This window comes from Euleptes europaea, chromosome 9 (genome assembly GCF_029931775.1).
Source record: "Euleptes europaea isolate rEulEur1 chromosome 9, rEulEur1.hap1, whole genome shotgun sequence".
In the NCBI taxonomy this organism is placed as follows: domain Eukaryota; kingdom Metazoa; phylum Chordata; class Lepidosauria; order Squamata; family Sphaerodactylidae; genus Euleptes; species Euleptes europaea.
Genome location: NC_079320.1, coordinates 54,022,523 through 54,048,054, shown reverse-complemented (window position 1 = coordinate 54,048,054; position 25,532 = coordinate 54,022,523). Strand labels below are relative to the sequence as shown.

General features: G+C 44.3%; 1 protein-coding gene across 2 annotated transcripts in view; it reads right to left on the bottom strand.

Annotated features, from left to right (window-relative positions):
- Positions 1 to 23,106, bottom strand: part of GALNT7 (polypeptide N-acetylgalactosaminyltransferase 7) — a 56,091-nt gene extending 32,985 nt beyond the window's left edge. For both annotated transcript variants that reach the window (XM_056855784.1, XM_056855783.1), the window contains exon 1: positions 22,967 to 23,106. In XM_056855784.1, the coding sequence (XP_056711762.1) occupies positions 22,967 to 23,092 (126 nt within the window). In that variant the 5' untranslated portion in view covers positions 23,093 to 23,106. The remainder of the gene's footprint in view (positions 1 to 22,966) is intronic.
- Positions 23,107 to 25,532: the final 2,426 nt, after the last annotated feature.

The following is a 25,532-nucleotide window of genomic DNA, read 5'->3' as shown; positions in this document are numbered from 1 at the left end:
ATTTATGTATACTGGCTGAAGGCCCGATTATATGATCAGATGTGTCAGGAAATAATTAGATACAATGAGGGTAATGAAGAATGAGCTAGTGTCTAACCTGTCAGGCTAGGTCAGTGTCATGAGCAAAGAAAAATGTCATACAGGTGAAGCAAGGATATGTTGCATAAGAAATAGACTAATATGGTCTCATAGATGATCACAGAATCATAGAGTTGGAGGCGGCCATACAGGCCATCTAATCCAACCCCCTGTTCAATGCAAGATTGGCCTAGAGAATCCCTAGAGTGTTTGCCCAGCTGCTGCTTGAAGACTACCAGAGAGGGAGAGCAGAATAAAGACAACTTTCAGTCCAGACCACTCTTCAGGCTGGCAGTAACTGTTCCAGTGTTGCATGGCTCATTCCTAGGGTTGCCAACCTCCAGGTAGTAGCTGGAGCCTTCCTGCTATTACAACTGATCCCCAGCCGATAGAGATCAGTTCATCTGGAGAAAATGGCAGCTTTGCCAATTGGACTCTGTGGCATTGAAGTCCCTCTCCTCCCTAAACTCTGCCCTCCTCAGGCTCCGCCCCAAAAACCTCCCGCCAGTGACGAAGAAGGACCTGGCAACCCTACTCATTTCCTTAACCACAATCAGAGAATAATGACCACACCATGGTCAGGTATACATCACCAGATACAACTCTGTCCTCTAATCAATTATGTTATGTCAACAGGGAAAGTCATGCTGTAATTAAGTACGGTGGGGCAAGCCTGGAGAATTAGCCTGTATGAAGCAATAAACTTTGCATAGTGCAGCATATTATAAATTCCCACTGCACTACCAATTTTGTGCGATCTCAGATGTAGCTGGTTTTTAAGATCTTTCTACTCCAGAGCAACTTATATCTGCAGTGAAGAGATGTACATGGATTTTAAAAAGTATTCTTTAAGACCCAACAAGAAATGGATTGACTCAATAAAGGAAGCCACGACCCTTAGTTTGCAAGACCTGAACAAAGCTGTTGATGATAGGATGCTTTGGAGGTTATTGATTCTCAGGTGACTTGACAGACACACATTCTTTAAGAGTCCAATAAATGTTGTGCTGACACTTGAAGGCAGATATAAAAAATACAAACACTATCTCATCCATAAAATGGTATCAGCCACATTCATTATGGCAAGTTAGTAAGACTAGCAGAAACTATCCCATCTATATTAACAGAATTGCCTTTGTCTTCTCAAGATTATTTCTTATCTCTCTGCAATTCCTCTCTACAACACCCCAAATGTTCTATTTGCAAGTGTCTTTTTCAAATGTTGAAAGCTGCCTTTAGTATTTTCCTCTGTTGTTTAGAGGGTATGTGTGCACAGGTGTCCAAACCTTGGGGGACCTCTTTAATGGAAAACAAACCATTAACTCTCTGTACCACACTTCCAAAATAAAGAGTTATTTGACAAAATGTATCATTTTTTTGAGAGGGAGAACCCCTAAACTTTGTTCTTCCTTCTGTTTTACTTAATCTGATTTTCCAGAATCTTAAGAGATTTGGTTGCTCTAATAAATCAAACCTGCTATTGCTGCTACTATCTATTTGCCAGCAAGGAAGAGTCCTATTTGCCAGCAAGAGTCCTATTTGCCAGCAAGGAAGAGTCCTATTATTCAACTTCATACCCCACCTGTCCAAAAAAAGAAAGAAAGCCACCTATGATTACTCCTCATCTCCCCAAAAGACTGCCCTGACAAACTGTTTTTTCAGCATAGCTCCAAAGGCAGCTGCCAGAATCCACATCTTAAACTTCCCTGTCAGTAGCACTATGCTTTTTAGGATATTTCAATAAAACACATCTCTAATGAATGCCACCCATAACAATCCATTTGTCACTATAAAACTGAAGCCAGTTGCACCACATTTCAAAGTTATGTGTGTTCAAAGGAGTAATCTGTGCAGATTCTAGAGCTGAACAGAATGCTGACACCTGAGGCATAAAACTGAGTCACTAATTCTGCACAGTACAGGCAGATAACAAATCTAATCCTGTTGGCTAGGTTGTAATACTGTGTGAGTTTTCAATTAGCACTACTAATTCATTACCCAAAATGTAATCTAACAGGAACAATGTCAACTCATCCTAGTTGTTTATGGTATCTGCCATAGCAGCCTGTTGTTTATGGTATCTGCCATAGCAGCCTTACCTGGCTATCCTCTCTATTCCTTCAGTAGCTCTGTGTCCCATCCCATGTTTCTCCTGCCCTGGCTTTTTAGCAAACATTCACATTCTCTCCCCACCCCTCCAGCTTTCTGCCCTCTTTTCCCTGCAGACCTTCTCTTTTTACCCTTCCTTTACCTACTTCAGTTTTTTCATTCCCTCTCTGAATAATTATATTTCCTTTACCCTACAGGCACAATTGATCTCTGGGTGTTCTGGGTAGGGTGCGAACAGTTATTTTTAGAATGAAAATCTTTTCTCATTCAGGGCTCAAGAAGCCATGGCCCTGACCTGAAAGATTTGTGTAATGGATAGGTGTGCTAGCACCCTGCGCAGGCTAAAAGGGACCATCTTCTTTGTAATCACAAGGTCCAAGGCCTCAACCCTAGTATTAAAAGTAGGCTCTGGAAACTACCTCTGCTTCAGTTGCACATCACAGGCTATAAAATGCCTCCATATACTTAAGTCAGCTAGACTAGCTTCCCATCCATTAAAAGCCATCTGAAGCAATTTATTCTTCATGCACCTTTCACTTACAGCTTTTTTTTTTTTTTTTACTTGTAGTACAGGGTGGTATGGATTGTGCAGGTAGATCTGGTATTTTTATGGGCACAGACAGGTAAATGATACTGCTTTTGTGCAGATACATGGACTGGCTGACCTGTGGACCCTTCCTAGTCTATAATTCTTACTTTCTTGTCTTATAAAAAGCAGAAAAATGTGATTTGATATTTAGTTTGTATTTGAATTTATTTATTGGAAAATGTAAGACACTTCACAAGTATTGATCATCACCAGGTATTTTTGGGGGAAAGATACAAATAGAGAACAATGAGGTTTAGTCATCCCCATTTTTTAAAAAAACCTTCAGTTTGAATTTTAGTTGTACAATAATATAGTTTAGGCCTGGCCTGGATAGTGCAGGCTAGCCCGATCTCATCAGATCTTGGAAACTAAGCAGGGTCGATCCTGGTTAGTATTTGTATGGAAGTCCATGGTCGCTACACAAAGGCAGGCAGTGGCAAACTACCTCTGAATGTCTCTTGCCTTGAAAACCTTACAGGGTCACCATAAGTCGGCTGCAACTTGACAGCAAAAAAAAAGTAGTTTATGGTACCATTTTGAAACTGCTGTTACCTGCCCTGATATTGAGGAAGAAGGTGGTATAGTATATTTAAAAATAAAGCAATGCTTGAAGATCACAGTGTTCAATCAGGCCATGGAAATACTCCTTTCCGTCTATGCTAGCTTTTAAATTTCCCCATGTATGTTGCTGTAAACATATCATACCAAATGCGTGTGCAAACCGCCGTCAAGTCGCAGCCGACTTATGGTAACCCCAGCAAAGGGCTTTCAAGGCAAGTGAGAAGCAGACGTGGTTTGCCATTATCATGGCAAATACGTATCACTGTATCCAACAGTAAATTGGCCAGACCATGTGCCAAACAAAAAAGCAGCAAAACCAGGCTAGCTACAGACAAAGAAGGGGTTTCTTTGTACTCAAGGGACGCCCCAGGCATGTTCTAATATATACATTTGTGTATTAACCAGTGATGTGGCTTTCCAGAAAAATTTGATTTGAAAGATTTTTCCGATTCAAATTTAAATAAATAATTTAAATATTTAGTGAAGGTTAGCAAAAAAAAATGCAAATATACCATGTATAAGAGTGGACCACTTACAAGCACTAGCATTTGTTCATGCGTCATAATTCCACATTTAGCCCTTATATGATTGATTTGCAGCACAACAGCCCTGACAACTGCAGATAAACAGGCTTTATTTACATATGCGGGGCAGAAATGTTTCCATGGAAAAATGTAGCTCTGGAAAAGTTTCTGCCCCACATCACTGATATTAACCAAAATGGAAAGGGGACCGGCCTAAAAAGTCCACTTGATATTCAAGACGGAACATGCTCCAAAAGGCATAAAATGTTGAGGGCAGTTGTGTGGAATGCTAAAGCTCCTGAGAGCTTATAGAATCCTGGAGGGAAAGCCCATTTTTGAGAATATGCATGTGTGCATATACAGGTAACAGTAAAGATAGTCCCCTGTGCAAGCACCAGGTCATTACTGACCCATAAGGCAATGTCACATCCATAGACAGGGAAGATTTTTTTTTTAAAATGCGGATTTCTTGTTTTATTTGTTTAAAACATTTATTAGCTGCCTTTTTCTTGCGGAACTCAAGGTGGCTTACAATACAAATAAAGCATTATAAAAACACAACAAAAGCAATTATAAAACCCATAAAAGTCACAGTTCAAAAGCTCCAAACAGGACTGCCAATAAAAAAAAGTTAAATCAATCAAAATGCAGTCCTGAATCAAACAGTCTTCCGCTGCCTCCTGAAGATCAACAATGAGGAGGCCAGGCGCTGCTCCCTGGGGAGGCTGCTTTACTTCTGTATCCCGACTCTGCCTGAAGTTTAATATAATCAGACATTTACAAACTGTGCTGTGGCATGCTGCTCAGTTTGAAACTGGAGATTGAACAGTTCGCAAAGCTTTTTACTAAGATTCACTACAATTAATTGCCTCAGCATCGTAACACCCCTGTGTAATGATCGCTATTAATTCCATTTTACAGATATGTCGTTAATGAGATAGTCATTTGTTCCAGACTGCTATGGGGAAGAGAGGTAGCATCTGAACTCTGCTGAACTCAGACACACACACACACAGTAAATAACAGGGGACCCAGGAAGACTCCTGAGTGAGGGCAAATTCCATCCTCCATTAACCCCTCCTTCCTCTCCTCTGCCCTGCCCCTAATCATCCCATCACCACCACTTGCTTCCCCCCTCACCATAAGTTCCTCTCCCCACACTACTTCCATTGCCTCCACCTTTTCACCCCTCCTTCCCCTGCTACTTCTCTCTGCCCATTCCCTCGGCTCCTTAATCTATGTTTGTTTTTAATGTCTGTGTCAGTTAGGCTCTCTGTCGACCCCGGGTAAAAACAAGATGGTTCCCCATACAAACAAAATGGAGTTTTTTGTGCACTCCGTCCCTCCCTGTTTGCACCCGGTCCCCCGCCCGGCATCTGCACCTCAATGGGAACCCGCCCGAGTAATCGCTGATCTGATACCGGGTCCCACAGAACAATGCCGGGAGCCCGGGAAGATCAACCAGTTATTGCACTCGTTAAATTCCTGTATGCGTTGTCTTAAGTCGTTACCGGCAGTTAGTTTCTGTATTGCTTCATTGTTTCTAAAACCTAATCAATCCCATTGTATTTACCCTATATATGTACTGAGTTTTCCCCATGCCTGTATTCTAGCCTTACATTTCTATGACCTGCTGAACTCGCTGACTTTCTGACTAAAACTTCTAACTCGCTCCAACGTCTGGAGTGAAGTCCCTTTACAAGAAACACAACGTGTTGATGAGGCCTGACAGTCTGGTTGTTTGGGGCTGCCTAGCAACTCCATAATGTCTATGGTGATCTCACACAATCTTGGTCAGTGTTTTTCGGGAGGGGGGTTTAAATCTCCCCGTTTTATTTTTCACCACTGGGTTTTTTAGAAAACCTGAGGATTTCCTCCAGGTTTGCAGAAACGTCTCTCCTTTCTGTACCTGGTCCCATTTGTTTACTTGAGCGTATGATTTGACATGTATCACCACTAATGGACAATATATCCATCCACCTACAGCTGTAGCTGCGGTGGGGACACATGCTGCAGAAAAATCTAGCAGCTCCAATAACACTGTTCATTGTGCACCTAGAAAAGAAAGGCAGGGAAGACAAATGAAAATATATTATTGCCTACCATAAGTAAAGATCAGGTGAGAAGATCTTTCTACTGTTCCCTCCCAAACTTTTTGAAGGTGTAACTAGGAACAGAAAAATATGAATAAATCGCATACTATTTGCATAAAATGCAAAAACAATGCTCAGAACTGGGACCTGGGATACAGGATAATCCTAATTACTGAAAATCTATTTTGAGGTCTAAGTATCCCTTTATCCTCAACTTAAATGCCATGTACTTCAGATCATGAGTATTCATTTCAAAGAATTCTGCCCAACCTTACCCAATAAGTTATCTAAGACAGTTTATAACAAATAAATATAGCCTCAAACATTAATGACCTTATAAAAAGTCTTCCCCTAACCACAATGTTAGTGTTTTGCTACAGATCATTTACTCTTTCCATAGCCAGACAATGGAAGGAATCCCCCCTGAAATGGGTACCCCCTGAGTGTGTCATACCAACCTAAAGAAGCACCCCTCCCCCAAGTAAAACAAGTAGCTCCATACACCAATGTCAAACAACTATCATTGTATCATAAGAATAAAGTAAAAAAAAAGCAGGATTTCTACAGTCACCATATGAAGTCTGGGGACAAAAAAAGCAGATTATTCTGGTGTGACAACAGTGCTAGAGAGAAAGCACCAAAAGTCTGAGCCGAACAGCTGCTCTTTAGCTACCTGCTGCTGTGTTACTGATATTTATGATTTATTTACACATACATCTAAAATGACCTAGGAATGTGTTGCATGTCTCTCATTCCATAGAGACAAGCTTTTGCTTGCCACACACATGCAGGAGTCAAGGAGGTGTTTTCCAGACATCACCACAGCTAACATTATATATTATACATCTTTCAGAAGGAAAGCATAACTTTGCTGGCTTATGGCTATACAGGGCCTGGTGTTCTTAAGAAGGCTATACCTCTGACTGGTACAGTGAAATCCTTAGAACACGTTCCTGGGAGTAAGACCTGAGTAGGATTCTGAGTGGAACTATATAGGACTGTTCTCTTTACCTTGATATCCAGGCAACAGAGACCAGTTCCTCTGGAGAAAAAGGTTGCTTTGGAGGGTGAACTCTATGGAACCACACCTCAGTGAGGTCTTTCCCCTCCCCAAACCCTGCTCTTCCCTGGCTCCACCCCAAAAATCTCCAGAAATTGGCAACCCTAATGTGACAGTTCAGACTGTTTACAAGATGCTAACTTCGATCATATTGAAATATACCGTAGGTGGTAGATTTATGCTCATGGAGCACAATTTTTCTCTTCCCCATCCCAAAAAGCCCCTTCACATGCTCATCCTGAGGTATGGGGCATCCTCCACGAAACAGCATGAAGGGGGAGTTGGGGGGGGAATTGGGGGAATCTCCCCCTCCTATGCTTGCAGATCTGTTTGAAAATATCTAACCCACTGCCTTTTAGACTAGTCACAGTCTGAGGCCTGTCGTCATCCTCTCTTAAGAGCAATACAACTGTCAGAGGTAAAAATTTCATATTTAACTAGCCAGGCTGAGAACAACAACATCCTTCTTCCAAGGGCGTTCTGCCACAGCATGATAGACCTGGGGGGCGGGGTCAACACATTGGATGAGAAAAGCATCTTACATATTTGGGAAATTCCCATGGAATAGGGGTTTGTGGATATATCAGATGAAGCAACCAAAAGGAACATACAAAATATAATTTGTCATAAACCTATCACACATAGGCATAGGACAGCCATACCAGGGTTAGCATTATATTTCCTCTCAAAACTCAGCAACACAACAGGTAGCAAAAGATAATCAAACCAACCGCAGAACCCCATCTCCCCAATAACAAATTTATTGTCTTTCATTATATTATTTTTACCCGTAGTCTGGTATCATAAGCCCAAGGTCATGCATAACAGTCATCTGCAATCTCTATCAGAGTCAGACAGATAAAATATGGGAAGACAGAATGCACAGCATCTGTATTAAAAGAGTAATATCACAAACAATGCCACAGGTTGTTTCACATAGTCTTCTTCGGAACCTGTTAAAAATTGCTTTCTGCCTCATCTGACATTCAACTCTTGAGGCAAAACATATGTTTAAAAATATCTAATCTCATTTTTAAGAATCCTTCAATGACTGAAGAATAGGTCTTATAAATACACTTCAAAAAACAAGCCTTCTGGGGAAGGGTAGTTATTCCGTGCTGTGACATTGTAAATATCACTAGAGAGACCTTGTAAATGGACACTTGGCAGCAACCTTCGAGCACCTGTAGATTACCTAACCTTTCTCAGCTCCTAGGGAACCTTGATCTCCCCCCTCCAACAATGTTGCCAATGTCCATGGAAAAGGTCACCGTTACCTTCTTTAAAATGTAGTATAACCACAGAAATGCAGGTTAAGTACAACAAATTACTTTCAAGAATATGTAAAAGTAAAGGTCCCTTGTGCAAGCACCAGGTCATTCCTGTCCCATGGGGTGACGTCACATCCCGTTTACTAGGCAGGCTTTGTTTGCGGGGATGCCTTTCCCAGTCATCTTCCCTTTAACCCCAGCAAGCTGGGTACTCATTTGGCCGACCTCAGAAGGATGGAAGGCTGAGTCAACCTTGAGCAAATTACTTCCAAGAATATGTAGCAGGTCAATAATTTGATCTCTGTGGACTGCTAAGCCCAAGGGCAGGGGTACTGCCTGATATCCATGCCTTGCTAACATGGCCCAGCGCACACAACCTCGAAAATACAAGGATAAAGCATCAGAGAACTCTTGCTGCATGCTGGCGATCACAAATTTTCTGAACTGAGCTGGCACTTCTTAGTAAAAAAAATGACAGGATCTATGTCCTGTTTTATCAAATTCCAGACAAGGTTTAGTGGATCCAGCTTAGCCCGCTCTGCTACATTAATATGGTCAGTCCACAGAGTGCCAACAGAAACATTCAGAAATAACTGAATGCTAGATGTAAAAGCTTCAGGGAATGTCCGTTCCCAGTTCAAATTTGACCTTAGCCATCAACTTGCTGGGTGGCCTTCGGCAGGCCACTATCAGCATTATTACATCCATCTGTAATGCAGTAATAATGGAAGCCTTTAGGGAAAGTGCTATATAGATACTAAGTATTATTAATGGAGAAGTCCTTTTGCTTTCCACATTTATAATCCCTTTCAGAGCAAGCACAATGAAGCATTTGTTCTTCCTCTTCTTTTGTTCACACATTATCATGCCCTAAAGTTTATACAGCCAGGGCCATAAATAAGTTTTTACACCTCCCTTCACCCACACCTCACCATATCTATACTATAGAATCGTTTCTGTGTCAAGCAAAACAAGGCCAGTAACAGTTTTTTGTTTTTAAAGTAGAAGCAACAATTGCATTTTCACACTTGTTATGTGCCTTTAAAACACAGCGCTGGTCCACATGAGTTTGCAAGTATTATTGGGTAACTGCAGACAGACAGTAAGAGAATTAATTACTATATATTTGGATTTAGTGCAATGGAATGAGACGTTATCTATCTTTTAAATGTAGGCCTAACATCAATGGATGTAAAACTATCTTGCTTTGTTATACAACACAAGATCATTCCACTGTTTTGTGCTCGTACATGTCCGGGCAAGGTACGCTAGCCAGAAACTCTTGGGGCTGTGAAGCTGACTTTGGATCAGTCTACATCAAAATAACCATTGTCCTTTTCCTTGTAGGCTTTCCCAGACCAGAGCTGTGTGTGAACTGGGAAAGGTAGGTGGATTCACACAACAACAACAGCTTTCTCTTCCTCTATGGTATAAGCCCAGAAGAGCATTTCCTAGTTATGGAAGAAAAAGGAAGCTGTCCCTCCAAGGATCTGCCTCTTCTGCAATGTCTGTCTGACTCTCCCAGGCTCCACAGCCACTCTGGCCCGGGTAAGGCTAGAAGATCTTGCTGTCTGCCAGCAGCAATGCTGTCATCAAGGGCAGAGCCGAGCAGTATTCAGCTTCTCAGTACCGCTCACACACACACACTCTTTTATGAGCACACAGACAAATTGCACACAAACGTACCTCTCCCCCCTCACACCAGCCAAAAGAATTCTCTGCTAAGTTTTCTTAATAGCACCATCCTTTGTATGTCTGCTCAGAAGTAAGGGCCACACACATCAACCCAACAAGTGAAGGGGAGACCCAAAAAACAGCTTTCTGATGTATCCCCCTGATTGTCCTTAGAGAAAACCATACTGCAAGAATAAGGTGCACTTTGCAGCACAGCGACCAGCTTTTCATGAAAGGGCATTGCTGTTCACACGATCCTGCTTTGAAAATCACCACAGTGGGGGGAGGAGGGGGTGGAACTGGGAGAAAATACTACTTTTCCCTTATGCCCAAAGACTAGCACACTTGGCTTTTACAACATCAACCAATCAGTTATACCCAGAGTATACAAACCAAACCAAAAACATCATTCCAAGAGAGAGGGAGAGAGATGTGTGGTATGTTAGGCTGAGAGACCGAATGGTTCAAGGGCACCCAGGAAGCTGCATGACTGATGGGTACATGAACAAAGGCTTACTCATTTCGTGGACATTTCTGCATGAGTGATATGCCCTGGATTTGACATGCTGTTGGGAAGTGCTTCCCCCCCTGCTTCCCCACAACATCATCGTGCTTTCGAGAACTGTTCGGGTTTTCCTTGACTTCTGTATGATCCTTCCTAAAGCTGCATTGCATTGGGAAGAATCACAGTAAAGTTAGGCTGTCTGCCGTGAGACCAAGACAGTCTGGATTTTCCCAATCCCACCCACACATTAGCCATTTTCCCTGCCCCATTCCCCACAACCCCCATTTCCCTCCCGGGGGGGGGGGGTCTGAGGGTTTTTTTTAAATTACCAATTGGCACGGCAATAAAGGAATACTGGTATGTCCATTAAGATAATTAAGTGCTGATTCACTGAGACCCCTCATCGGGTTTTCAAGGCAAGTGATGAGTAAAGGCACTTTGTCATTGCCTTCCTTTGGTATGTCCATTACCACTTTAAAAAAAAAATCTTGGAAAAGACCCCTCCTGTAGTGCAGGTGGGAGGGGTGGAATGGTCACCACGGGGACTGGGGCAGGGATAGCGTTGCCATGTTCCTGTGGGGGATCTCGTGCCCACGGTGCGTCCTTCCTGTTGTGCTCAGTTGGGCAACAGGAGAAAAGAGGGGGAAATGGGGCACAACTGCCAGCATTCCGATGTGCTGTCACTCCCAGCACAGCCAAAAGTCATGTCAATGTGTCACTGGTGACACTCTAGAAATCAGTGCAAACTCTATGGTGAAACCATAGAGTTTTAGACGAAGGCTACAGTCACCAGCAATGCGCTGACATCCCTTCCAGCTGCGCCTGAAGTCACGTCAGCGCTTTGCCAGAGACATGGTTATGCTTCGGCTGAGGACGCCCCCCTCCCAAAAAAAAAACAACGAATCTCCCACCAGTTGCCAGCCTACTGGAAACCCTAGGCAGGGAAAGGTGCCATTTGGAAGCCCTGTTGCCACTGGATTGCGCTGGCAGCTGCAGGAACACCTGCGCTTACACAGGGAAGCACTGCCTTGTGGGAAAGGCCTGCATTCTAACTACTGCACCACGCTGGCAATGTGAAGGGGTGCAGGGAGAGAACAGCAAACCCTGAACCCACAAAGATGAGCTGCAGCTCCACCGGCACTTAGCCCAATCTCTTCTCCCAGAGCTTGCTGAAAATGAAGATGGACTAACTGCACAGCTGCCCAGTTCTCTCCTCACTCCTAGCTCAGCCCAGCCAGCCCAGTGGGACTCTGCTATTCCTTCCTGAGCCAGCACTTTTACTTTATTGGGGAGGTAGGGAAGCAAACAACTATGTGATGTTAATGCTGAATTCTTCTGAATGACCCAGTTCCTCATTTCTGGAGGTACAATAGCACCTGCTGCACCCTTGTTAATTACAGCCAGAGTCTCACATTTATAATTGAGATAATTCTTGTACGAGCTTTGTTCAAGTTCTTATGTTCAAAAATAGAGAAGCAGCCATATATCTGAACCACTGAAAAGGCACTACTACAGAGAATAGTGGTTAAATCACTTTTTCAAAACTTCAGTCCACATAAATAATGTATCTCTGGAACAGCGTGCTGCTTTCTTTACATAATTATGTATTAGGAACACGTTTAGTAAATATGTTCCTAAAATATGAATTTTTTATACATAACACACATACTTTCTATTCCACAACTGAATATCATGTTCTCTGAGCATTGCATTAGTATGAAATACAAATTTAATTGATGCTTAATTGTTACTGTGAAAATGGCAATGCAATTTTAATTGTACAGCTTTAAACCAAACAGTGGCAGTAAAAATTAGACCCATTATTCATAGGCCATTTTGGTGTTCTGGTTGTGTTGGACTATGATCGGAGAGACCCAAGTTTCACTCCCCACTTTGCTGTGAAAGCTCACTGGGTGACCTTGAGCCAGTTACTCTCTCTCAGCCTAGCCTACCTCACAGGGTTGTTGTGAAGATAAAATGGAAGAGGGGAGAATGGATGTTGTAAGCCACTCTGTGTGTCCACTGGAGAGAAAAGTGGGAAATAAATATGAATAAAAAATTAAGGGTGATTTGGAAAATTAACAAGTTTAACATTGTGCTCAAGAGAATATGCAGATGACCCTAAAACATCTAAAGCAGGGGTATCAAATATAAGGCCCAAGGACTGGATCTGGCCCCTCGAGCACTCTTATCCGGCCCGCGAGGCAGCCACCCCACCACTCCCAATCTGGGCTGGAAAGGCATGACCCGGCCCAACCAAGTGACATTTATGTCACATCCAGCCCTCATAACAATTGAGTTTGACACCCCTGATCTAAAGCCTAACAGCCCATTCTTAAGAGCCGCAGTGGCCAGGGAAGGTGTGGTCGTGGTGCTGCCATGGCACCTCTAATGAGGTTTCATGGCTGCTACTGTGAGAGAGAGAAAAGGGGGGGTTATTTTTTTAATCTGAGAATGAGGGGAAAGTCCCCATTGCAAGCAGTGATGCTGTACCACCAAAAATGGTGTTGCAGCAACACCGTTGCATTAGGGGGCGCTGCCAGCACAGAAGGGATTCGGAAGCTGCCTAAGGGCAGCTCCACCCCTCCAGAACGCCCTGGGGACACCTCACAGGACGCTGGCGCAGACTTGCACTGGGAGAATGCTGGAAGGAGGCCACATTGGCATCCAAGGGCTGCGGTGTCGCTGCAGTCCAGGGGGACCGGCATAAGTGGCACTACGCCAGTGTCCGTGCCCATTTGCATGGCGCAAGTGGCACAGATGCCGGTGTGGGAGTCACGTCGCCTCCAAAGGAGCTTCGCCCCCCACCCCCCAGGAATGCACTGTAATACACCAAGATGCTGTTCGCCAAAATTATACTTTTAAATGTATTTTCAAGTATATCAGCTGCAAAGATGTTCAGATTCCCGGCAGCAGTCTTACACTTTCTGCACAAGAATGCAGGCAGATACTGGTAATCCCATCCACATTCTGTGTTGAATGGAATCCTAGGACATGGAATTGCAGCCATAAACTGCTAGGCCCTGGTGTTATATTTTGGAGAGCCCAGATGGTCATAAGCCTAGGATTTTCCCAGAACTATTTAGGACATGCCGTTTTGCAAAAATTTAAATAGCTAAAACCAATTTCAAATTACAGTTTCACCTGCCATATTGGTTTATAATAGTAAATATATTTTGTTACACATTTTAACGTTTACTGTTAGCACCAACAAACTGCTAACAGATAAAATAAACACTGGCAGGGATCCAAAGAACCCTGTTTGCAATCAGCAGGTGGTCTGACATGCAAACAGGAAGTTGCCAATTTTCAAGCTGAATGCCATCATACAGCACCGAGTCTTGGATTTCTTCGTCTTCAGGACTCACTGGGAAGCAGGCTATGGGGTCTATTGGGAAGAAGGGTCAGAAGAGTTCCGTTATGCACATGGACACACTGTGCATAGTCCTTTGAATTCTGGCTGTCATCACACTGTGGTGGAATTGTAAATGATGAAAAAAGTATAAATTTAAAGCTTTATTTGCATCCTACCCTTCCTCTAAGTCAGGGGTGGGGAACCTTTTTTCTGCCAAGGGCCATTTGGATGTTTATAAAATCATTCGCGAGCCATACAAAATTATCAATTTAAAAATTAGCCGACCAAGCTCCAAGCAGGCAGCTGCCCCAGATGACACGCCCCCCCTGCAAGGGCAGGCATCCAACTAGTGGAGCACTCGCCCACCTGGTGGCACAGGATGGTCTGTTGCACCAGCCGGGCATAGCCGTCCAGCCACACGCCAGAGTTGCTCCTGCTCCACATGGTTGGGGCCGGATTCTACAGCCAGCTCCTGCTACCTCCGCCTGCAGGGATGAAATAAGGACACACTGGCTAAGAATTTGCCCCCCTCCCACGCATTCTGGCCCTTCCTCCTTTAACCCCTCCATTGTTGCCACTTCCGCGCCCAGCCCTCTTGTAGCACAGAGGAAATACGTTTCTCCATGGCCCGGGTACGAAAGGGTTAACACAGTTTCTTGGGTGGTCCTAGCAGCTCCATAGCTAACGACTCTTCTGCAAGGGGGGGGAGGTTCCTTAGCAAAACAAACTCACATCCGCCTTGAATAGAGGCTGTTCCTGTCTGCGGGAGGGGATGGATCACCAGTCTTAGATCCTTCTGAGCTAGAGATCTGCTAGGACCCATGAAGAGCCATACCAAATGATGTTGCGGGCCTTAAACGGCCCCCGGGCCTGACGTTCCCCACCCCTGCTCTAGGATTTTCCAGTCCTCCAGCTGTATCCTCACAACAACCCCGTGACATACAATACTGACTGGCCTAAGATCATCCAGTGAACTTCATGGCCAAACGGACATTTGAAGCCAGGCCTCATGGGCTCGACTCTGCCGATTTTGCTCATTTTCATTTCATTCAGTTCAAAACCAGCTGATAACATAAACCACTTCCTTGTGCATTCCTGTTTCCCTGCCCCTCCCACTCCAGATCCATTTTAGGCAGGGGTGGGTGGAGGAGGGGGGGAAAAGGGGCAGCTTGACTTCCACAGAGGCCCCAGGAGTGTTACCTTAGCAACCCTCCAACAAAGACCCACAACCCTAGCCTTTAATTTCAGGAAACAAATGAAACATTCTGAGCACAGCAATCCTGCACAAAGCCTTTTCTAGCAACAGAATGCAGTTTTCCAGCCTAAGGCTAAATATAGATGACTGAGGTGACAAGAAGGTCATCTCGTACGCACCCTTATAGGTAAGAAAGTAATCAACGACACACCCCTATAGGTAGTCAGGAAAGAATGCACTATGATTGTTTTCTCTTTCAGACCTGTTCTTACATTGCTTTTTAAAAAAATATTCCATATGAGACTTCTTACAAATGACCCGAGATGGCTTTCACTGCTTGAATGCAGCTGAAAGTGTGCATTCAGGGAAACACATCAGTAATCCTGCTGCTTTTGCCTGACACTCAAATTTATTCCAGCCTTAGTGCTGAAGTTAAAATCTTGTTTTGCAGTCATTGTCAATGTTTCGTCATCTATGTTATCCCTTCAGATTTACCACAAAACCTCACTACTCTTGACGGCATTTTTAGATAGCAAATATAATATATACTACATGTAATTAATGTAATGTTATGCATATAATATAATGGTTGTTAAAATGCAATCCTATATGTTATTACTATACGACTATATGACAGTGGGTCCTGGCTAGTACTTGGCTGGGAGACCACCAAGGAATAACAGGGTCGCTATGCAGAAGAAGGCAATGGCAAACCACCTGTTAGTCTCTTGCCTTGGAAAACCCTAGCCAGCGTGGTGTAGTGGTTAAGCGCAGTGGTTTGGAGCAGTGGACTTTAATCTGGAGAACCGGGTTTGATTCCCCACTCCTCCACATGAGTGGCCGAGGCTGATCTGGTGAACTGGATTTGTTTCCCCACTCCGCCACACGAAGCCAGCTGGGTGACCTTGGGCAAGTCACAGCTCTGTTAGAGCTCTCTCAGCCCCACCTACCTCACAGGGTGTTTGTTGTGGGGAGGGGAAGGGAAGGTGATTGTAAGCCGGTTTGAGTCTCCCTTAAGTAGTAGAGAAAACCGGCATACAAAAACCAACTCTTCTTCATCACCATACGTTGGCTGTGACTTGACGGCACTTTATACGCACAATAGTATATGACAGCCAGTGTGGTGTATTGCTTAGAGTGTTGGATCTGGGAGAGTCCAGTCACAGATCCTTACTCTGCCATGGAAGCGTGCTGGTGACCTTGGGCCAGTCACACACTTTCAGCCTTGTCTACTTCACAGAACTGTTGTGAGGATAAAATGGGAGGAGAATGGTGTAAGCTACTTTGGATCTCCCAATGGAGACAAAAGGCAAAATATAAATGAAGTCAGTAAACAAAATAAATAAATGAGCACAACGTTACTATTTGCACTCTTCTCATCTCCGATATACCTTATTCCAGCCTTGTAAATAATTCAAAATTTGCTAACAGAAATGTTCACCAGCTCACACATACCTATGTATAGTCTGGTGTGACTCACAGTCAGCTATGGGTAGTCAACTGGGGCCATAAAGAAAAGCTGAACCAACTCGTCTTCAGTTCACAAAAACCTCCGTCTGGTCGCCTAGGAGCGAATCTTATTATCTAGGCAAATAGTAAGCAGCTATTCACAAGTCTGCCTTAGTTAAACTAACCTTCAGAAACACTTTTTGTGCAGAAGACATCCCACCAACTTAATACCAAAGGCATAGACCAGCATTTCTTTTCCGTTCAAAACTGTGCAACTTTAACTTTTCCTATAAAAACTGTTTTAAACACAGATTTCAGGTATGTCCCGTGAAAATGCCACATGACTACATTAATACCTATCCACAGAGGGAAATAAAGAAAAAAATGCCCAGAGTTTCAAACAAATTCATGCACAAAGCATTGTGCAATTTACTTTTACCAAACCTCTCCCTCTGCAGCCCTCACATGAGCCCTTTCTAATACCACAAGCAAAGGAGCGACTGTATCGGCTTTTTAACGTACAAAATGCTTTATGGGGTTTTTTTTCTTGTTTGCCCTCACAACAATCCTGTCATTTTTATTTAAATCTTTCCCACTCTAATCCTCAGCTGAACAAAAGCAGCTCCTACCACAGCTGGTCATAATGGAGAAATACTTCAACTCGTGTTTAGAATCTATATTAAACCAAGACAGTTTAGTCTAATCCACAGTGACTCTCTACAAAAGGACACCGAGTTGTTGAACCTGCAAATTTGTTTCCTTGCCCTGGCCTCGGAGTAGTATTTTTACAAGCTGCCAGCAATACACATTTAAGAAGGAAATTCTGCAACCAAGGTACTCAGCTGTCCAGGATTTCACAAGCCATCCAAGTGTCAGAAAGCAGTGATTTATGGACTTGTTTGAGGCTTGTTCTTTCTTGCCATTGAAAAACAAAATATTATATCAGTAGAGAAAGTTTTTTCTACCCATGGACGGGACTGTACCTCTCACCTATCACAATTGGTGTTCTGTCCATATGTATAACACATTGGTGAGGGGTTTTCCCGTGTGAGCCACTTGTAAACTAATTGCATAGCACACACTGCCCCCCAAAAGAGACAATTTACTATTAAAAATTATTTTTAGAGAATAGACTTGCCATGCTGAATGCTTATTTACGACACACCGTCTACAATCTAGCCCAGGCCACAATCCTGTGTTTCAGCTAATTTTTTATTAGATTGCAGCTATGATCAGCAAGTATAATAAATGTTTCCCCCAGAAAGACTTAACGTCCGTCTTATGTTAAACTATGGATAACAATCATGATTTATCAGGCTTTTACTGCCTGATTTGTAGTTCAACACAGGACAGGTAATATACACCCTAACCAAACGGATCCTGTCAGTGAAAAACTTGATGTGATTTTCCCTCTCCTTCCATTCAAGTTTATATATTGAATGGTGATCTTGTGCGGAAGTTGAGGATTATAAGGAAAGAAATAAAGCACAGCAGTTATTCTGACCACAATTATCCAGAAAGAACTGGATTCAAATTTCAGGGAAACATTCAAGACATCAAGGTTGCTGCCATACTGGTGATATGTGGATTAAGAGCACAATAGAGTTTGATGACTGCGGTTGTTATAGTAGCAGTTAAGACTCTTCCACAGTTCTGCACTAGGATGGCAAATCCCTCGCTGTCACATAAGCACACAGACATTTCTCTCAGGGATCCCTAGGGCTGAATCCAGTAAGCTGTCTCACTCAATCTAATCCAATCGTTCTCCTTACTACAGCCCTCATCCCATGTGGGTGATGACCATGCATGTTTCATGATCCCCAGTGAAGCCTTTTTTTGGTAGTCAAATGAGAACCCCCCCCCCTTATTTCAGCAGCGGAAATGCTGGCTCATCCCTGTTTAAAAACTGATTAAATTTATTTGTTGTGCAAGAACCAGTATGCTTCTGGATGCTGCTTTTCAAAAAGCAACTGATTCAACTGCCTTTAACATCCAAATTGCTGCATTAAGGAAGGGACGTTACATGGTATACAACCACTGACACGGGGGTTTTAACACATGGTGGAGTGATTAAGAGTGATGGTTTGGAGCAGTGCAGTCTGATCTGGAGAACCGGGTTTGATTTCCCACTCCTCCACGTGAGCAGCGGAGGCTAATCTGTTGAACTGGATTTGTTTCCCCACTCCTCCACATTAAGCCAGCTGGGTGATCTTGGGCAAGTCACAGCTCTGTTAGAGCTCTCTCAGCCCCACCTACCTCACAGGGTAGGTCTGTTGTGGGGAAGGGAAGGTGATTGTAAGCCGGTTTGAGTCTCCCTTAAGCGGTAGAGAAAGTCAGCATATAAAAACCAACTCTTCTTCTTCTCTACAAAATGATTTCCTTTCACCTTCAGACTTCCCAAAGTGTGATTTTTGTTGGAATAGGCAATGTCTGGTATACACAGAAGAAGACCCTGAGAGGGGCAGCAAGAGGGCAGTTAGATAGGATAGTGAGGTCAGCACCTTCTCTCCTGTTAAGTGTCATTCCTTGTCTGTCTCCAGATTGCTACTCTTAGGGAAATATCCTGTTTCTTCTAGGAAATTTCACCCTTAGACTTTCTCTCAGCTAGTGACACTATCTCTGTTTCTCCTCTTCACTATCAAGTATGTTCGTTCCTAAATAAAGCTTTATCTATGCTTTAATCAGGTTGTGCACCTTTGCTGAGTTAAATACTCTGCCAACAATTTGAACCTTAATAAGTTATACAACCTTGTAATGCCAAGGGGGTAACACATGCTTAATGTGGCACCTTCAGTCCCTAGCTGGGTTCCCAGAAAAGAAGGCAAACAGCTTTTAAGTATTGCTGAACAGTACAGATATAATGCCATATCCCATGAATATTCCTTAAAGAAGTACTATATTTCCCTTAACAAATATCATATTCAGTGATGTCATAGGAAGATGTCTCCAGATTTTTCTCCACTATACTTTCTACAAAATGAAAATAGTATCGTGGGGGACAGAACTACTTTGGGAAAGAATGAAGCCCTTCTCATATTCTTTTCAACAAGCAGTAAAAGGGAGGTACTTCTCTGTAAAGAGGAGTCTATTATCCAGTTACGTAGCCTTGGTTTAACTCTTCTGTCAGTAACACCTGTACAAACATGCACAAAAGATCTGTAAAAGTGAACTCATACCCACATGAAACTGAAACCTGTATGTTCCTTCAAATACCAAGACTCAGTGCATACCTAAGGAGAGGTACTCCAATCTAAGCCCATTCATTTCAATGGGCTTAGACTGGAGTAACTCTCTTTAGGAATGCCCTGCTGACAATCTTTAAAAGATAAATTAGCAGTCCTTACTAGTATAGTCACAATGGATAAATGGGAAAATGCATCCATTTATTTAAATTGCTTAAAAATCAAAATGACAAATAAAATGATCCCAAGAAATATTTTGAATGGTCATGATTCAAAACTGCCTCATAATAAATTAACATTTGGATCCTGTAACCCTGAGCTTCTTGATCATGGGTGTCAAACATAAGGCCTGGGGGCTGGATTCAGCCCCATGAGAGCTCATATATGGCCCGCGAGCCAGCCAGACCCCTAGTCCCAATTTGGACTGGTGAGCCCACTGCAGGCTCACCAGCCAAGGCAGCCAACCCCCACCCCCCCAGTCCTGAGGTGTCAATGATCAAAGACTGTTAAATAAAAGAAACTACTGTAAGAATGTTATAGTGTTAAGCATGTTTGTATTTTAAGTAAAAACTAACGTAAAAAATATCATTAATTGGCTTTGCCTGTGTCTTCTATAAAGTTTACAGTATATTTCCAGTACCTGACATTAAATTTTATAGTACACATGACCCTCATATCTGGCCTTCACAACAAATAAGTTTGACACCACCAGCCCCGTTCTTGACTATCCTAAGCACCATTTAGGGAAGACCTGCTTTAAAAAATGGAATACTTCACAAAACAAAGTCAAAGCATTAAGACTTCTTTGGCACCAGAGGCCATTGAAAATCTGATGGCTCTTACATTCTTTTAAAGGTTCTGTTGTGCATAAATTATTAAAGTTAGCAGGGCGGTCCTCACTAATGAACAACTTGGCCAATTGTGCTCTGATTTTAAACCCACAGTTAAATACAAGGTTTAATTGAGACATTATACTCCTTTAACACAAAGCAACTGCTTAAAATCTATCTAGTTTCCAAGGAGTTAAGCCAGTTTTAAAGAGCTCAAACAAAAGAAAGAAAGCTGCTTTCAACTCTATCTACAACTGGGCCTTCAGATCAGAACATTTCCTGAGGGAGCCAATTCTAAAGGTGCCGGATCTGCATCAAAAGCAACCCTCAGGAGATAAAGATCTAAGTGCGTCCCATTAGCAGTTAAATTGTGTGTTAATTATGTTGGCTGCATGTGCTTGAGTCAGAACCTTACCATTAAGTTTAAAAATAAGAACACATCTTCACCTAGTAACTAACATAAAGGTGGTGCAAATAACTGATGTGCATCCAGCTGATGTGCAAATAACCATGCGCAGTAACATGAATGCAGAGAGGATATGTGTGTGCACACACCCAAGTGTGCTATTTTGATAATGTGCTATTTTGTTTAAGAAGAAAAAAAATTCACATTTACTTCAGCTAATTCTGGCATATTTATGGTATAAGAGCATTTCTGCTTTCCCTTACCTTTGTTAAAATTGCCAATTAAACAAACAAACAAACAAGTTCTATTCCTGCACCTTCAACATCATGACACACAGAAACGTAACATGTTAAGTTCTTCCAGGCTTAGAGATCAATGCTGGAAAAGCTTTTTCACCTGCTGAATTTCTGTATGGCAGACTGCCATGTACAGTAGTATGAATGGCTAAAAAGAAGGCCACAGTCCTAACTAAAGGGCATCAGCATCACAAAGTTGACACTCAAGGTTACTCAACACCACTCAAATGGGTATACTACAGCCCCAATGAGATGCCAGCTAAGCAAACACTGCATGTCCGCAGCAGCTCATTTAAATCTGGCCTTGGGTTCTTCATATGCAGAATTAGCACAACAATTCCATGTAGACCTCGTTGATACACCAAAAAACAGAGACACAAGCAAGGCACTGGATTCAAACAAGCCACTTAACATGTGCAGTGCCACACGAGTAAGCTCTTACTGTCTACCAAGCATCACACTGAAGTCAAGTTGTCACATTTATGCAGTGAGGAGTACATTTTCACTTTATCCTTCAAATATACAGTGACGGGTGAGCGGGGCTTCTAACCCGGTGGTTGGGAAAACAGGTCTCGACCTCTGTGAAGAAGAGCCTTGTGGCATCTTAAATATAACACATTTTTATTCTAGCGGAAGCTTTCATGGACTAGAACCACATTTCATCAAATGGAAGGATTTTAATCTACAGGGAGGGGCCATGGCTCGGTGGTGGAGCACCTGCTTGCCATGCAGAAGGTCCCAGGCTCAACCCCCAGAATCTCCAGTTAAAGGGACCGGGCAAGTCGGTGATGTGAAAGACCCCTGCCTGAGACCCTGGAGAGCCGCTGCCGGTCTGAGTAGACGATACTGACTTTGATGGACCGAGGGTCTGATTCAGTAGAAGGCAGCTTCATGCGTCCATGAGGCTTCTGCTAGAATTTTTTTTTTTTAAACTCACTAGCAACCTGCCACGGGACTACTGTCCCCAGGTTCACCCGGATACCACTCTGGAATATGTGAGTAGTAGAAAAGGGCAAGAGTCCAGTAGCACCTTAAAGATTAACAAGAATATTTTCTGGTAGGGTATGAGCTTTCGGTGAGCCACACGAAAGAAGAAGTGAGCTGTAGCTCACGAAAGCTCACACCCTGCCAGAAAATATTTGTGTTAGTCTTTAAGGTGCTACTGGACTCTTGCCCTTTTCTACTAGAAAATATTCTTGTTAGTCTTTAAGGTGCTCCTGGACTCTTGCCCTTTTCTACTACTGCAGACAGACCAACACGGCTACCCACTGTGGAATATGTGAGGAAAGCGGGGAAAAAACCCCTGCCAAAAAACAACCCCCCCCCCCATGAACTGAAACACCGCCTATGGGGAGGGGGAGAGAGGCCAAGAGGCAGTGGGGCTCGTGGCATCAGAGCCCGGGCTGCCACTCCTACTCCTCCCAGCTCCGCGGGGGGGAGGGGGGCTTAACAGCAACCTCTCCCCCCCCCACCAGCAGAGTCCCTCATAACCCCCCGGGGGGGGGAGCCTCTCTAACGGCACCCGGGCTCCTCACAGGCGCGACGCCCGCCCCGGAAGCGCCTCGCCCACCCCGCGCCCCAGGAAGCCGGAGAGGCGCCCCGTCCGAAGCCGCCGGCGTCCCCCTCCGCAGGCCTCGCCGCCGCCACAGGCCGCAGCCTGGACAGCCCCCGCCGCCCCCGCGAGGCAGGACTCCGGCCAGGGCCGCCGGGGGGGGGCGGGCGCAGCGACAGCCTCCCCCCCCCAACAACAACCACCCCTCGGGGGTGGGGGAAGGACCCGGGGACTCACCCGCACCCTGCCCAGGGGGCTGGGCTCCTCCGCGCGAGGCGAGAGCGACGACCAGAGCAGCAGCAGCCCCAGGAACGAGCCGAGCAGCAGCCCGGCGCGCAGGAGGAAGCCCAGCTTCAGCCGCATCCTCGGCCCCGGCCCGGTCCCCCCCCCACCCCCCGCCCGGCGTCGTCTGCTGCTGCTGCTGCCGCCGCCTTTGCTCCTCACTCGCGCCGAGGCGAGCTCAGCGTGCCCCCCCCTTCCCTCCTCCTCTCCTCCTCCTCCTCCTCCTCCCACCACCGCCGCCTTTGCTAGGCAGGCGCCTGGCGCCGAGCCCCGCTCTGGCTCTCGCTCCCCTCCCCGCAGCTCCGCTTCTCCTGCCTTCCTCGGCTCTTTGCTTGCGCTGCAGCCGCCGCCGCCGCCTCTCCGTTCCCGGCTCTCGCGGCGAGCCCTCCCCGCACACCCGCAAACTTTTTTTTAAGCTCCCTCTATCCCCCTCCTCGTCCTCCTCCCTCTACTCTGAGCCTGGCTTTCTCTCTTGCTGCTCTCTTCGCCTCCCTTGCCTAATCTCGCAGCTCGGCTCTGCTCAGAAAGAAGCAGGAAGTCCCCCCCGGAGCAAAGGCTCCACGTGGCTGCTCGACAGCCCTAAAGGGCTGCTTCGGATTGACTAGAGGCTGCCTTTTTTTCCCCTTCCCTTCCCTTTCCTTTTTTCTTTCTTTCTTTTTTTTTTTTTTTTTGACACGTCTCCTTAAAGAGGTGGATGTGCCAGAGTAAACATGCCGGGGAGCTGTGCAAATACCTGGCTGCCGCTCGTGGCTTTTCAAGGTGGGGGAAAAGATCAGCCTGCTTTGCCCGGGCTCTCCATCCTGGCCTTTATCTGGGCTTGGACAGGCACAGGCAAAAGGCCTGCGGGGAGAGGTGCAGCCAAGAACCGTAAGGCTGGAAGAACGGCGAGGAACAACTTGGTGTGGTACACAAAAGTCGGTTGTCGCAGGAAATTAAGGAGATCTTAATTGCTGAATTTCTGTATGGCAGACTGCCATGTACAGCTGCCTGTCAAATGTAACTGTGTCACAGAGTAATATGAGTGGTAAGTCTGGCAAAAGGAAGGCGTCCAAAAGGAATTGTTACTCGCCGAGGGCTGCACTAAGGAGGCCTCGTAGACAAGGCAGGGATAGGATCCATAGGCAGGTCCAGAAAAAATAACTTATCAGTGACTCCTTTTAGGACATTTATGAGCAGAAGTTACATCTGGTTTTGGCACACCAGCTCAGCTTTGTTGATATCCACAATACATTTCAGTGCTGATCCCTGCAAGTATAAGTGGGGCTGTGGCTCAGTGGTAGAGCATCTGCTTGGCATCTAGAAGGTCCCAGCTTCAGGCCCCAGCATCTCCAGTTAAAAGACGTTCACCTGAGACCCTGGAGAACCACCGTCAGTCTGACTAGACAATACTGACATTGATGGACCAGTGTTCTGATTCAGTAGCAGGCAGCTTCATGTGGCTTCTCAGTAGGCTTGTGACAAAATGGCACAGTTAAAATGAAGGACTGTTGGGAACTTTCTCACAACTTCCTTTTCTTAATAGCTGCTGCATTATAAACAAGTCTTTAGTCAAATAACTGAATCATAGAGTTGTAAGTATTTTTTTGACTCTCATTTACATCGAATGCTTTGCTGTAATGGCAGAAGTAGCAACGTTGATTTTGAATTAGATCTGTGGAAAGGCACAGCCAGCTCCCATAAATTGGCCCCTGTTCTACATACAGTTGTGTGTTGTCAATAGGCACAAGTCATACTTAAGATGAATGTGGTTGATACAACAGTATGTGTATTGTGTACAAAGCAGTATTGATGCTGATTGTGTCATGTCTTGGAGTTACTGATTTGGAAAGTCCAATGTTTATTATAACCCTTTGATTCCTGCTTTAAGAAATTCATATATATAGAGGGAGTCTTTAGTAATGTGATAAAATCAGTAATTTATCCAAATGTCAGCAATCATAATCAACAGCAAAATTAAACCACTGCTTTTAATTTTTTTAATCTGTTCTTGATTAATTTTCCTCTTATGTTTGGCATTTTGTATCAGTCACCATAGTTATTGGTGGGTATTTCAAAGACATCAGTTTTCAGAACAATGTGTATGCTAGCTTATTCTTTGCTTTAATGGATTTGGAGTTATATAACCTAACTATAGAGAAAGAATTGGACCTCTGCTTTTGAACCTGTGTGCATTGGAGAAATTTGCTGTTTCAAAAACATGAAAATTACTTCTGGAGGATAAATTACACCAGAAGTAGAGCAAGCATTGTATGGAGAATAATGAGTTCCTCAGAAGAGATCTATAATGTATTCGGGGGGGGGGGACGACTGATGATGCCTGCCACACCTGGAAAGCAAAGTCTTCGATTTGTTTTCAAATCTGGTTAAGCTTTGCTAGTGGCATGAGCAGTGTGCAGAAACAGGAAAGGTAGTTCTCCAAAACAAAGGTTTAAGACAGGGGTGTCAAACGTAAGGCCCAGGGGCCAAATACAGCCCCTTGAGAGCTCTTATCTGACCTGTGAGCCAGCCGAAGCAGCCATCA